Source organism: Hemicordylus capensis, chromosome 1 (genome assembly GCF_027244095.1).
Source record: "Hemicordylus capensis ecotype Gifberg chromosome 1, rHemCap1.1.pri, whole genome shotgun sequence".
NCBI classification, from domain to species: Eukaryota; Metazoa; Chordata; class Lepidosauria; order Squamata; family Cordylidae; genus Hemicordylus; species Hemicordylus capensis.
This window is the reverse complement of record NC_069657.1, coordinates 374,381,500-374,394,598: the sequence shown is the minus strand read 5'-3', so window position 1 is coordinate 374,394,598 and position 13,099 is coordinate 374,381,500. Positions and strand designations below refer to the sequence as shown.

Sequence of the window (13,099 nt, the reverse complement as noted above, 5' to 3'; positions counted from 1 at the left end):
GGCCGCCCACTGCGGCTCTGTGGGGGGGGGGGAGGAACGGGAAGGGAGGAGGGCTGGAGAGCATGGGGCCAGAGGGAAGGGGAAGAGAGGAGAGACCGGGCTGGGAGGAAGACGAAGGAGGAAACAGCCGGCCCCAAAGCGCCGCACAGATGCTCTGTGCAGGGTCGGCTAGTTCTCTTTAATACACCTGTCCTACATGAAACAAAGATGATAGATAGATAGATAGAGAATTCAGCTATACTATGTATTTCATAGCATATGTTCATTTACATGGATAAGTCTGCAGCAGACAGGAAACTACACCGAGAAACAAGTTTAAGTATGAACAAAAGATAACTGCCAAAGAGGAAAGATGACTGAGTGGAGGTGCAGTGAACAGCCTAGTCACCAAAGTGATGGGTACACACACTCGTATACCATAGTCAGAGGAGCTGATGGAGCCACTGCAAGTTGGCTGACAGATAAGTGGCTTTGTCACTATGACAGTACCAGTACTTCCCCACCCTGTTGCGGAAGCAGGTATAAACAGTCACAGCCAGTGTTCCCTCCAGCAAGGATTACCAGATGTTGTAGACTACAACTCCCAGAATCCCCAGCTGCAATGGTCTTTGCTTGGGGATTATGGGAATTGTTGTCAACATCTGGGAATCCCTGTTAGAGAGAACAGTGGTCACAGCATGGGTCAGATGGAAGGAAATCCCACTGGAAAGTCTCAGTGACAAGCATGAGCACCCAATACAATAAGACATTTTTAACCAAAAGCAAAACTTAATACAATGCAAGCATGTGCCAAACACTTCAAACCAAGCAATGGCAACTGGTTTGCCAGAAACTGTCCTTCAGTAATACCAGTTAACTGCAATTGACATGCTGCCTATCCCTGCAAAATGTGTTACTATACAGCAATACCAACATAAAGGATGACTAAAAAGAGGCTATAAAAATTGTTATTCTCAGTGTTCAGGAAATCCAATGTTTACTTGTCCATGACGAGTGAAAAATGATGTCTGACAAGTGAAAAAAATACTGACAAGTAATGAATAACCTGACAAGTAAAACTTTTGTCTAGCTGGTGAACTGAACCAATATTTCTTGACTTCTGGTTATTCCAAATTAAACGCATCACACTTCAGCCAAACTTCATATTAGGAAACTTCATATCAGGAAACAATGGGTTATATTTAAAAGATCCCAAACCTCAGTTCAGGAATGCAGATATTTAGTATTCCATATAGTAAGACTACATTTGAACAATAATGTTCCAAAAAATCAAGATTCAACTTGATTTCCCCATACAATTTGACAGGTGATTTTTTTGGAGCTATACCACTCTAATTATCATGGGAAATAGATTGTGCACAGAAGCAGATATAACAATAGATTAACAGAGCTGATCAAAGACAACTAGATTTTCAACCAGTAAGTTGGCAGCATCTTAAAAAAGAAAAAAGCCTCTCTATTCTAATCTGTCATAAAATTAAGGATAGAGGAAATACTAAAGTTAAAAAATTACACACACTGGCTGACATCCTGACTAAATTTTCAATAGCACTACTCAGGAGTAACACTTAAGGGCTATTAATTTTCAATAGGACTACTTCTAGTAAATTTAGTCAGCATATCAGCCACTGCTTTTGATGAATCCACTGATCCTGTATAAAAAGAATTCTAAGCTTGCAGACTACTTCCCTCCAAAAACAAGCAAGGAAAATTCATGCTACCACTTTTTTTAAAATCACATCTCTGTGTTTTAACACAATGTCATGAATTGCACAGAGTCCTCATAGCACTACAAGTCAGAACCTCAAATATTTCATATAACATGAATTGAAAAACAGGTATTTCCTTTCTTCAAGTTGAAGTCTGAATACTTTTTGTTTTCTACTGAGATTTTAACTCTTTAAAACTAAAGAAAGCAAAAAAAAATTGTTACTGGGCTTCTGTTGATAGCGGAAGACAAAAGTAAAATTTCATTTTCTTTAAGAACAGGCACATGATCAGTCTCCACCCAATAAGCAAAGATTGTAATTGTTTTGTTTGTGACAGAACAATCTGCCCACAAAAATACTCTCCCACACCTGACTCACAGATACTGACCAGTCAAAAAGTATGTGACGACAACAGCAATGACAGGGTGTGGCCTAAATGTTACTTTAAAAAGCAAGTGTGCCCTGTTTTCACTTTTTATAAAAGCTTTAATAAAAAAAAGTTATCCATTACAAACTTACAATACAACTTGTCCATTTTCAAGACTAAAATTTGCTCGTATTTACTTTAAGATAATATTAGCATACGCAGAGTTTTTGGATTCATTCTGCCAATGTTCTGTTGTATACTATGAAAGCAAAGGTTCCCCTCCCCTCAGTGGCTTGTTTTATCAAAATTATTCGAGAGCAGATATAGTACCTCTTCACACACAACTTATCTTTCCCACCACCTAAGAAATACAAAAAAATCATTTGATTTCCCCAACTCCATTTTGAAAGCTAAACACATCACCAGCACCCCTTTGCTCAAGAGAAGCTTCCCAGTAACCTAGTTTTACCCAGATACTGGTTCATTGTTATCTTGGGAAGCCTATTCTTACTGCAATACATACATTGGATCACGTCTGGACTTTCTTCCAAACCCTTATTATTTAAGACCCAGGGGCGTAACTACCATTAGGCAAGGGGAGGCAGTCATCTTGGGGCCCCACTGCCTCAAGGGGCCCCCCAGAGGCACATCACATGACTCCCCACCCGCCCATGTTGCACCCCCTATTAATTATGTTGAGTCTCTTGGAGATCGGCAAGAGCAGAGTAAAATAACTAGATTCAATGTGAACTAGATATTCACCGTATTCATAATGGGGATGTGAGTGTGAGTGCACTATATATTGTGAAGTGTGTTTGCGTGTGTGTGTATCAGCGAGGCGCCCATTTAAAATCTTTTCTCTGGGCCCCCTCCAACCTTGCTATGCCCCTGTTAAGTCCCCAAGCTCTTATTTCTAGAGACATGGGGGTCTTCGCACAATAGTAGACTATGAGGATGCTTCAAAGGAAAGACGTAATGCTGGAGCATCGGCCAGGTGGTGCTCGTGGTGAGGAAGAGAAGGTGGTGAGGACAAGTATCAGGGAAGGGAGGGCCAGGCGAACCCAGGGGGCGGGGCAGGCGAGGCCTGTACCAGCACGGTATTTCCCCCAAAGAGAATAAAGGGAAAGTCCTGCGGGGCGGGGGTCGCACTAGAGAACCAAGGGAGCCGGAATTATTCAGTGTTAGGAGATAGGAAACGGCGCAGAAGCCTCACCTAATGGAACAGGATAGGTGCACGGGGGGGGGGACGGCGGGGGGGTATTTGCAAGCATGGAAACACGAGCGCAGGTACGGATGGGTATTATTTCCCTACTGAAGACGAGTGGAAGGGCCGATGGAGGCGGGCCTTCCCTTTATCAGAAGAGATTTGGAGGAAGAGAGAGGAATCGTGGCTATCGCCTTCTTCAGAGCAATCGCCAGTACAGTGTGGCCATGAGAGGGGAGGACGCAAGGAAGGCGGCGGCGAAGAAGGGGGGAGAGGGGGAGACCGGTCCACAGAGTAGCGCTGATGGGTCTCTCACCTCGGGAAGGGGCGGAGCCTCCCCTTGGTGAGGATGGAGGTGCTGGTAGGGAGCGCTGCCGCCGGCGGCGGCTTCACCTCCTTCAGGGAGGGGGGGGCAGTAAATGGCCAGGGTACGTGTGCATGGGGGTGGCGGGGGGGGGGAGGTGGCGCAGAGACGGATGGCATTGCCTCTCAGTCAGGTCAGGACCCCTCCCCAGGGGAAGAAAAAGAACAGCAGCAGGAGGAGAGGGAGAGAGACGCGGCGTCTTTCATTCCTCACCTCGGTGGGGGGGCTGATTTCGAACAGGTCCAGCCGGTTCGCGTTCCAGTGGTTGATGATGTCGGCCAGCTTGCGCCGCTCCTCTTCCCGGCTGCCGCCACCCGACATCCTCCTCAGCCGCCCTTCGGGGCTCTCGGAGCCACCCACACGCCGGGAGGGCCGCGCCGGGCCGCGCGGCTTCTGAGCCGAACTCCCGGCGGATTGTAAAACGGGGGTAGAAGGTGATAAGGGAGGAGATCAGTCCCCCGGTGCCGCCCCTCGCCGACCACAGTCTTCCCCTTTCACAAGCCCAGACTTTGCCCTTGCGTCTCTGGGCAAGCACGGAGTGGCTTCTAGTAGTGGTGGTGCGGCGGCGGCGGCCAGAGCAGCAGCGCTTCCTGCTCGCCGGCGTCTCCCCTTCGCTTTCCGTGGAGCACAGCCGCCGCCTTCCTCGGTCGTCTCCCTGCTTTCCTCCCCGCCTTTTCTCACACAGAAAGAGAGAGAGAGAGAGAGAGACACCGTTCGGTGCGCGCGGCCGCTCAGCAGTTCCAAATCGGGAGCGTCACAAGCGCCACTCACCTCCCCCACCCTTCCTTCCTTCCTTGCGCGCGCACATGACAGAGGGAGTGCGCGCGTGGGTCAGGTCAACAACCCGCGAGTGCGCGCTTCGAAAGAGGCTGAGCGCGGGGTGCTCGCGCCTTCCAAAGCTGCTCTGTGTGTGTGAGGAGAGAAATTAGCAGTTGAGGGCGTTCTGGTTTGAACGGCTGGAGCAGCAGCGCAGTAGCCTGTCGAGGCGGCAAGAACAATAAAGGGTGGCGGCTGAAGGGGGCTGGGTTTGGTTGTAGTATAGTGGGTTGCAAATGGAGTCAATTGGAGTTGTGTGGCGGGTTGCTATTAAATTTATAGGGAGGGCTTTTTTCATATATATTTTTGAAAAAGCCGTCTGTTTTCAAGACTAAGATGAGGGTTATAAGCGGCTGCGTGTGTATGTGTGATATGCCCTTAAAATTAAATCGTGCATTGTGGAAAGCGTAGGACTATACTGGATAGGGGTATAAAAGAATCTCATCTCTGCGAGGGACTCATGCGGCCATAGGCAAGTCCCATCTGCAGTTTTCTCTTGTGTAAAACAGGAATAGCAGTAATCCTGTTAAGGGAAGGGAAGTTTCGAATTCGTACGACGCTTCTTCCAGCTGGGTTTGGTTGTGAAGATGACAGTGGAATGAATGACCAAAGCTGCAGTCTTAAACACAGGTGCAGAGTAATTCCTAAGCATGTTTGTTCAGAAGTCCCACTGTGGTGATTACACCCTGAGTCATAAATGTGCATAGGATAGGAACTCCCTGAGTTCAGTGGGCCTCAGGATTGTTCCAGAAGCAAGGCTGCTAACACAAAGCAATATTAATATATAATTATAATTATTTACAATTTATATCCCGCTCTTTCTCCAAGGAGCCCAGAGCAGTGTACTACATACTTAAGTTTCTCCTCACAACAAACCTGTGAGGTAGGTTAGGCTGAGAAAGAAGTGACTGGCCCACAATCACCCAGCAAATGTCATGGCTGAATGGGGATTTGAACTCATTCTCCAACCACTACACCACACTGGCTTCCTTATACCAACATGGGAATTGCCACCAGAAATATATCAGTACTATTTCTGGTGCACGGGTTGGCGTCTTGGTGGCAAATTAGGCACTGACATCCTTGTTAGTTCTGGCAGTGACTGTACTGGCAATCAGAATGGCAGCTAACACATAAGAAACTTTGTGCCAATCTGGAATTTTGGTGATAACAAAATGTGGTGGTGGACGATTATGTGAAGCAGTTTGTGTTGGCAGTAGATTCCAAAGCAGCTATCATTTTCGTGCCCCCTCTATGGATGTTACTTTGGTGGGGGAAGGGTTAAAGGGGTGAAGGTCATTTTGTTAAGGTGTGGAAATAGTTAAGGCCAATACTGGGAAAATGCCACATTTTTTTTCAATAATCCTTACAACAGCACAAATAGATAGGGGCTGAGACTGAGATGAAAAGATTTTAAAAGCAGCACTGAAACAATTGCTGAGGTTTTTGTTTTAATACTGTTTTCATCATTTGTGTCATTATTGACACGTTGATTGTTTTCGCTATAGAATTTTATTAAATGGTTCATGGCAACTAACATTTATTATACTGCCACTACAGTCTGATTGTGAAGGGTGAGCAAAGAGTAGAGGCAGCAGGTGTGTTGGAACAGCGGATTGAACTAATTATGTGTATACCTATATTGATGCTTGCAAACCCAATAAAGATGGAAAGCAGATGAGGGACTGTGACTATTGTGGGGAAATAAAACAATAGATCTGGGAAAGGGGAGTGGCCATGACTGCACAGTGCTCAAGGGAAGCAGGTAAGGGGGGGGGCTGCTACATGATTCATCCATATCTAAGCCATGTTTGCATACACATTCCTTCAATTCTTTAATAATAAGTTTTACAGTTTTGGAACTCTCTTTCCCACAGACTAGAAAAAAAAACCTAAACCTATCTTTTGGAACTACAATAACATATCTGAGTGTTTTGCAAATGTGTTAATTGCCTTGAGTCTTAGGAGATAAAATAGGTTAAAAGTCAAACTAAATAATAATTTAATTTCAATAAGACTGCTTATGAGTAACTAAGTGTGGTTGTGAGCCAGTGACTGCAGTAGAAGAGAGAGTCTCTCTCCCTAACTGTAATGCTTAAATGTTTGTTTTTATGTATACACACACAGAATTTTAAATATTTTATACACACACACACAAAATATCTCTACAGGGTACCTGAACTGAAGGTTTGCGACAGAATGGATACACTTGTTTTTAAAAAGGTAGGGGACCCCTGTATTAAATAAAATAAAACTAGGTAATTGGCTAATTTAACAGGCTTCCTTCACAATGTGAGGGGAGGGAAACTGCTTAGCAGAAAGGCTTTGTACACAGTAATATGCCTCTGAAGTGCCTCCTACAAGGTATTAGAAATTATAACCAAATACCAATCAAGAATCAGTTCACAAGTTTATCAAGTTCATGTTATAGCCATATGCCTACCCAATCATTGGCACAAAGCTGCCTGTATCAGCTACATGCTATTTGACTAGGTGTATGCCCCTTATTTTTGTACATTTTCCTATCTTATATTTTTCTTCACATTCCTGGGAAGTGATGGGGGGAAAGAGCACTCAAATCAGAACTTTGCAAAAGGAAAAGGAAACTGACAAAGGCCTTAGCACAGTGATCTTCACTAGTTTTCAACCAGGGGCCTCATGTGCTTTTCTCAGAACTGGGAGGGCCCTTTTAAGAGAGATTGAGCCTTCTCAAGAGCTCTAGGAAAAAAGCACTGGGAAAGGCTACACTTCCCCATACTGTGTGTACACTAGGGATGTGCACAGAATCAGTTTGGAGGCCCTTTTACGGACTTCCAAACCAGTTTGAAAGTCCGTCGTGAGGTGTACACGTGCACCAGGCACTTCTGGCCACTTCTGGTCCGCGACACACTGGGGTGGCAAGGAGGTACACTGCCGCCTTGTGGAACCAATTTTGCACACAGTGCCGGTGGGGGGAATGCCCTGGGCGGGTAAGAATACCCTCCCCAGTCCTTAAAGCTATCCCCCCACCTCCAAACTGGCAGTCACTGGTTCAGTTCATATCCCTAATGAACACCTTCTAAAATGGCTCGAGGGTTCTGTTTCCTTTAAAGGAGCACCGACCCACCCCACCCTGGTGCTGGGCAAAGAGCAGCACTTCATGGTGAGAATGGTCACCTCTGCATGGTGTCAGGAGGACTGTGCAGAGTTCAGCGTTGGCCTAAGCTTCACACGGGCCAAATAAACAATTAGTCAGGGAGCTGTACTTAGGGATGATGGAGGCCACCACTGGTCCCCAGCCTTACAATGAAGAACATTGCCTTAGCATTTTAGATGCAGTGCACATAAGTTTGGTCGCTGTTGCATGTGTGTTCCATCTGTGATTTGAAATCCGAACCTACACTGATTTGCTCAAACCCTACAAGAAAACTGTAATCTGCATTATTTGCTCACTTGAACAGTTGTACAGGAAAGTTAAATATTTGTTGTATACCTCTAGGTGATCAAACTGGTTTCAAGTTGAGACCAGAGTAAAAAGGGATTTAGGATTAAAAGCACAATGTATTATGCAGCTGCCAACATAAGAGCTTTGTTCTGCTGCTACTTCTGCCACCACTGCCTAAAACATCAGCGAGAAAAAAGTAAAAGAAAGTAAAAAGGAACTTTAGGGGCTATCATGCAGGAGGTGGCCACCAAAGGATACACGTGGAGGGCCTCCCCAAACCTGAAGCTGGCCTTCATAGCACACTCTAGATAGGGGACGTCATGTTCACCTCCTTTTAAAATAATGAGGGTAGATATACTGTAACACTAAAATAGAACAGACCTTCTGAGTAAAGGTTTCAGTAGTCAGGGGCAGGTTTTCTGTGTTTCTATTTCTTTTTTTACTCAGCAAAATAACTCTGTAATCTACCATTAGAATAAATGTTGTAAATTAATGCTAATACTGTGTACAATTTGTGTTGACTCCAGAATCTTGGTTTCTGGGTCACTGAATTTAATGGCCTTTAGTACTATATTCTGAACTTCTCAAAGAGTAGTACTCACTGGACAGGTTTTCTGGAATTAGTTTTAGCAGTATACTTGAAATAACTTCCAAACTGTTAATTGTTGTTTTGCTCAACAAAACATTGCCAATCCTGGAGTTTCTGTGTCAATCATAGAGATATCACATGGGTTGGTTAAACATTGACAGGCTTCCTCGTTGATCTTGTGGTTGTGAAGCAAACCCAGATGGTGCCAGGGACCTGGTACAGTTTTCTTTAAGCTATCTATCTCAGTACTTCCATTACGCTGTATTCTGCATATCAGAAAGCAGGCATTTGTGTTTTGTTCTAATGACACAACCTTAGATATCAGAACTTTATTATGAAGAGTTGTTTTTTGGAAGAGAAACAAAACCCTAACGTCTAATGGCTGCAGCTCCTGTCTGTAATGTGGTAAAACACCTGTTAAAGTAAAATATTTATCCTAAGTAAAGACAACATGCTTGATGAAAACAAGTTGAGAAATGAAAAAGATTCTCTGCAAAATTAACTCATCCTCATTTTTTGTGAAGATTACATGCATCAAAGTTTCAGTTTAGCAATCTAATTAGACTTTCACACATAGGTTTTCCCTGTTAGATTTTAATATGCCAAGGAGAACTGAGCCACTTTTATATCTGTGGGCCTTTTGACCTCTGTACATGTAATTCATATCATATTCATTAAGACTTTATATGTGCATGTAGGAACCCAATCCTGTGCCTAAACCCCTTAGAATGACTGAGCATAGGGGCACAAAAGTCTACACAGGAGATTGTAAAGAATCAATATCCTAATGAAGCATGAATGCTCCATAAGAAGTGCCTGCTGAGTTCCAGAGTAATGCAGCACAGGTGCTCATGCAGGGTGGGAGAATTTTGATGACTTTCCCTTTCCTTGGAAGCACTCTGTGCCACCTGACAATATATCCCTGAGGCAGGCCCAACCTCAGGGCGGGGCGGCCAGGGTGGTAGCCCCGGGCCCCACATTTGGCAGAGCCCCACTCTGCCAGCGAGCTGCGGGCAGCCTCACAGACTGCCCACGTGCTCGGCTCCTGGCGGTAGTGCGTGTGTGGCCACTGCTGCTGCCCACCACCACCGTGTGTGCTTACCTGGTGGACGGGGGAAAACAAGCCCCCTGCTCCTGACGCAGGTGGTGCGGCTTCTCTCTGAAATGGGGCTGTGCACTTTGTTTCAGAGCAAATACCAGCCATGCTGCATACTCAGCACTGGTCAGCATTTACTCTGAAATGGGGCACATGGCCCCATTTCAGAGTGAGGCCACGCCCTCTGCTGCATCTGATGTTAGGCACTGCTGATGTCAGATGCAGGAGGCGGTCCCCTTCACCCCGCACCCCTGAAGGGACGGCACTGCCTTGAGGACTGTGTGATCTGTAGGGACATATATTCAAGTGACAGAGCATTTCTTGGAGAACGGGAGGTCACTAAAATTCAATGTCACCAGCCCCTGCACACATGCTGGTGCTGTTTTAGTTAAACTCAGCATCAGCACTGGTGCTCAGTGCTGTAGCATCAGATTGGCCAGCATGCTTAGGGTCATTGCCTTAATCTGTTGCCTTACTTCTGTATAAATCAATAATCTCAGTTAACTTAAATTAGAAATAAATGGTTTTAAATATAAGTAAACTGAGATCGCAGACATAGGAAACTTAACAGCAACTTTTAAATGTGGCAATTTATTCCAGAACTTCTAGGGTTTTACATCCAGCAGTGTCTCTTATTTCTGTCAATTTCCATGATTTGCAAGTAAGCATATAATTCAGAAAAAAATTCCATGATTTTCAAGTAAGTATATAATTCAGAAAAATCAGAAATCATTCATGCACACTTAAAAAGAGAAAAATAAATTAATGCCAAGATGCTACTTTATTATTTCTTAAGATCTTCCTTAAGACTGTTAGCCTCAGTTCAGCAAGATATTGGAACATATCCAAATCTTCTTGTATGTGAATAGTCCATTTCACATCAAAGTACTATTATATGCTCTAATTTAAACACTCCGTTAAAGAGAAGTGGAAGGCTGCAAAGGGAAAATGAATATTCTGACCCAAGTCATTTTTTCAATTCATTTCTTCCTCAGCAAGCAGTGTTCTCTCTAATCTTTTTCATCTGTGTGCAGAATGAGTTTTGTTTTGGGCGGCAGTATCAAGGTAGTGTGTATGCACATGCATTCAGAGTGGGGCCTTCCTGATTCAGCCTGAGTGGGATCTAAAATTAACAGAGTGGACATTAAAAACTGTGAGCGCACATGCATGCATTAGAGGAAACACTGTCACCAAGTTTAGGATGGCTTTTAAACTGGATCAAACAAAACTGTTTAGACTAACTACAATAATGTGATCACAAGCTAGCCTATAGAAGCAGCAGCAGCACTGTTTGTGTCCCACTGTTGTAATTAGCTTGTATAAAAGCCTTCTAAATATTCATGCATATGTAAGGCTCCCAGTAACTATGTCTCTTAAATGGCTTTTGTAAAAACTCCAAGAACTAATTAAGACTCAACAGCCCTTTGAGATAGATAAATGTAAATGTTGTGCGCCCCCCCCACCTCATAAAGCAACTGAGGCATTGCTTGAGTGAGGTCTATTTCTGGTAACAAGCCATGAGAGGGTGTAGATGCCTTACTAGACAATTAGTGCAAACAACCAGAAAGTATTTTGCTGCTTGTGTATGCTTCCAAGTCTCATTGATTTTTACTGTTTAAAATATCAGTTTTGGAGTAGTTCATGAAATATGTATTGTGCAGTTAAAAGTAACTCCTGTTAAAAGGAAAAACAATAAGAACAAAGTTAAATTAGTAGCCAGAAGAAAACTTGGTGTGACTAAGGAGCTACATATTTTTCTCTTTGTGTCCTTGACTTCTCCAATCTTTTCAAACATCTATCATGCGTCCTCCCCTTAAAGGCCTTGTGTTTGCTCTTCATTAGTAACTTGGTATCTTGTGAATTTTTAGAAGAATTAATATATGTTTCAAACACACTTGCTAGCTCTAGCCTTTAACTCAGACGTGAAACCTCTTTAGCATATTGCAATACATGCAATAAGCGGGGAGGCGGGATACAAATATCTTTAAATAAATAAGTAAATCCACGCATCTGGGAATCACTGATTCACTGAAAGGCAGAATGTGCACATGAATGTTTCGTTTTAAAACATATTGAGATCAATTTTTTCAGCTACAAAGCTGACTAGAACTTCTCAAGATTGCTGCTAGGAGCAACAGTAGCCAGAAAACAGTGCCCAACACAGAAATTACTTCCTGTTGCAGGGATTTTGAGCTCTCCAGTAGCTACCCCTGTGCTGATTCTGCTAGTCCACACTACAGCAGCGATCAACCCCATCAAATGAATACATGATTTGTTGGTAGTTGCAAGTCTGAATCAGTTTGCTGGTCACCCACCATATCACTTACAACACCTGGAAAAAGCTGGTGTCAGAATTCATCTGTGACATCTTAATCCTCAGATTTTGCTTTGACGTATCTAGTAGTTATTCTTTCACAATGTCCCTGCCATGTCAGCATAAAAAAAATGTTTCCCAACATTGCGCAGGCTGACCTATAAGTACAGCTTATCATAAAGTGCTTATCTTTTTAGATTGTTTTGTCTTGTGGGTATAAGTACAATTTTAAAATATAAGCATGGTTCACTTATTCATAATGCACTTATTTACAATGTTTGGAGGGAAAACTACATTCAGTACAAACTTACTTTTTTTTATGCTGAAAGAAATTGGCTTGTTAATTATTTTATGGCAATTGGGATCTAAGGTGCACACCAAAAAAGGTTCCATGCACACAATGGGGAGGGTCAATATTTGTTGATCTTTCCTTCCCTCTGCAATCACCTCTACCACTCAAAAATATGTCCTTGAGGTTGCAGACCTACGGGAACGTATTTTTAGGAGGCATAGATGGTTGCAGAGGGAAAGGAAGATCAGAAGAATTAACTGCTGTGTAAAAGGAACATTTTCAGTGCATGTAATATTACTCTAGATGTCAGCCTAAATACCAGTACAGCAGATGGTGTGACACCTTAAATGCTAACAAATTCATTATTGCACAAACTTTCCTGCACAGTATTTCACTTTATTAGATGCATTAAGCGTTATCCTTACTTGGAGTGTGTGTGTGTGTGTGTGTGTGTGTGTGTGTGTGTGATGTGTGTGCGCACACGCACGCACGTAAACAGGAGAAGAATCAGAGGCAACTGGTGAGGATGGTGCTACGGGGAGTGGGGAGTGGTGAGAGGTACCTTTTTAAAAAGTCATTACTTGCAATACCACCAGAACCTGCAAGCAGTGGTGCCCAGTCCAGAACCCCTCAACATGGCTCCAGCACTCACCTGGCCTCTGTGCATGTGCGGAGGCCATTTATGTGATCAGCAATACTATGTCTGTTCTATTCATGTGTAACTCTCCCTATCTGTTATGTTCATAAAACACTGAGGCTATTCACACATACAGGCTAGCCCAGGCTAGGGCAGCCCAGTTCCCAGCACTGCCCTTGTGCCTAGCCCCACTTTTGAACCTAGCATTTAGCCAAGGCTAAGTGAAACTGTAGTTTGCTTAACCTTGGCCAGCGATCATGTGCAATATCACCTCCAGGTTCAATGGC

General features: G+C 43.8%; 1 protein-coding gene across 22 annotated transcripts in view; it reads right to left on the bottom strand.

The window, feature by feature from the left end:
* AFDN (afadin, adherens junction formation factor) overlaps positions 1–4,407 on the bottom strand; it is a 180,365-nt gene extending 175,958 nt beyond the window's left edge. For all 22 annotated transcript variants that reach the window (XR_008316302.1, XM_053296599.1, XM_053296610.1 and 19 more), the window contains exon 1: positions 3,858–4,407. Coding sequence is in view for 21 of the 22 variants with exons in the window: in XM_053296599.1 (XP_053152574.1) it covers positions 3,858–3,965 (108 nt within the window). In the remaining variant the exon portion in view is untranslated. The remainder of the gene's footprint in view (positions 1–3,857) is intronic.
* Positions 4,408–13,099: the final 8,692 nt, after the last annotated feature.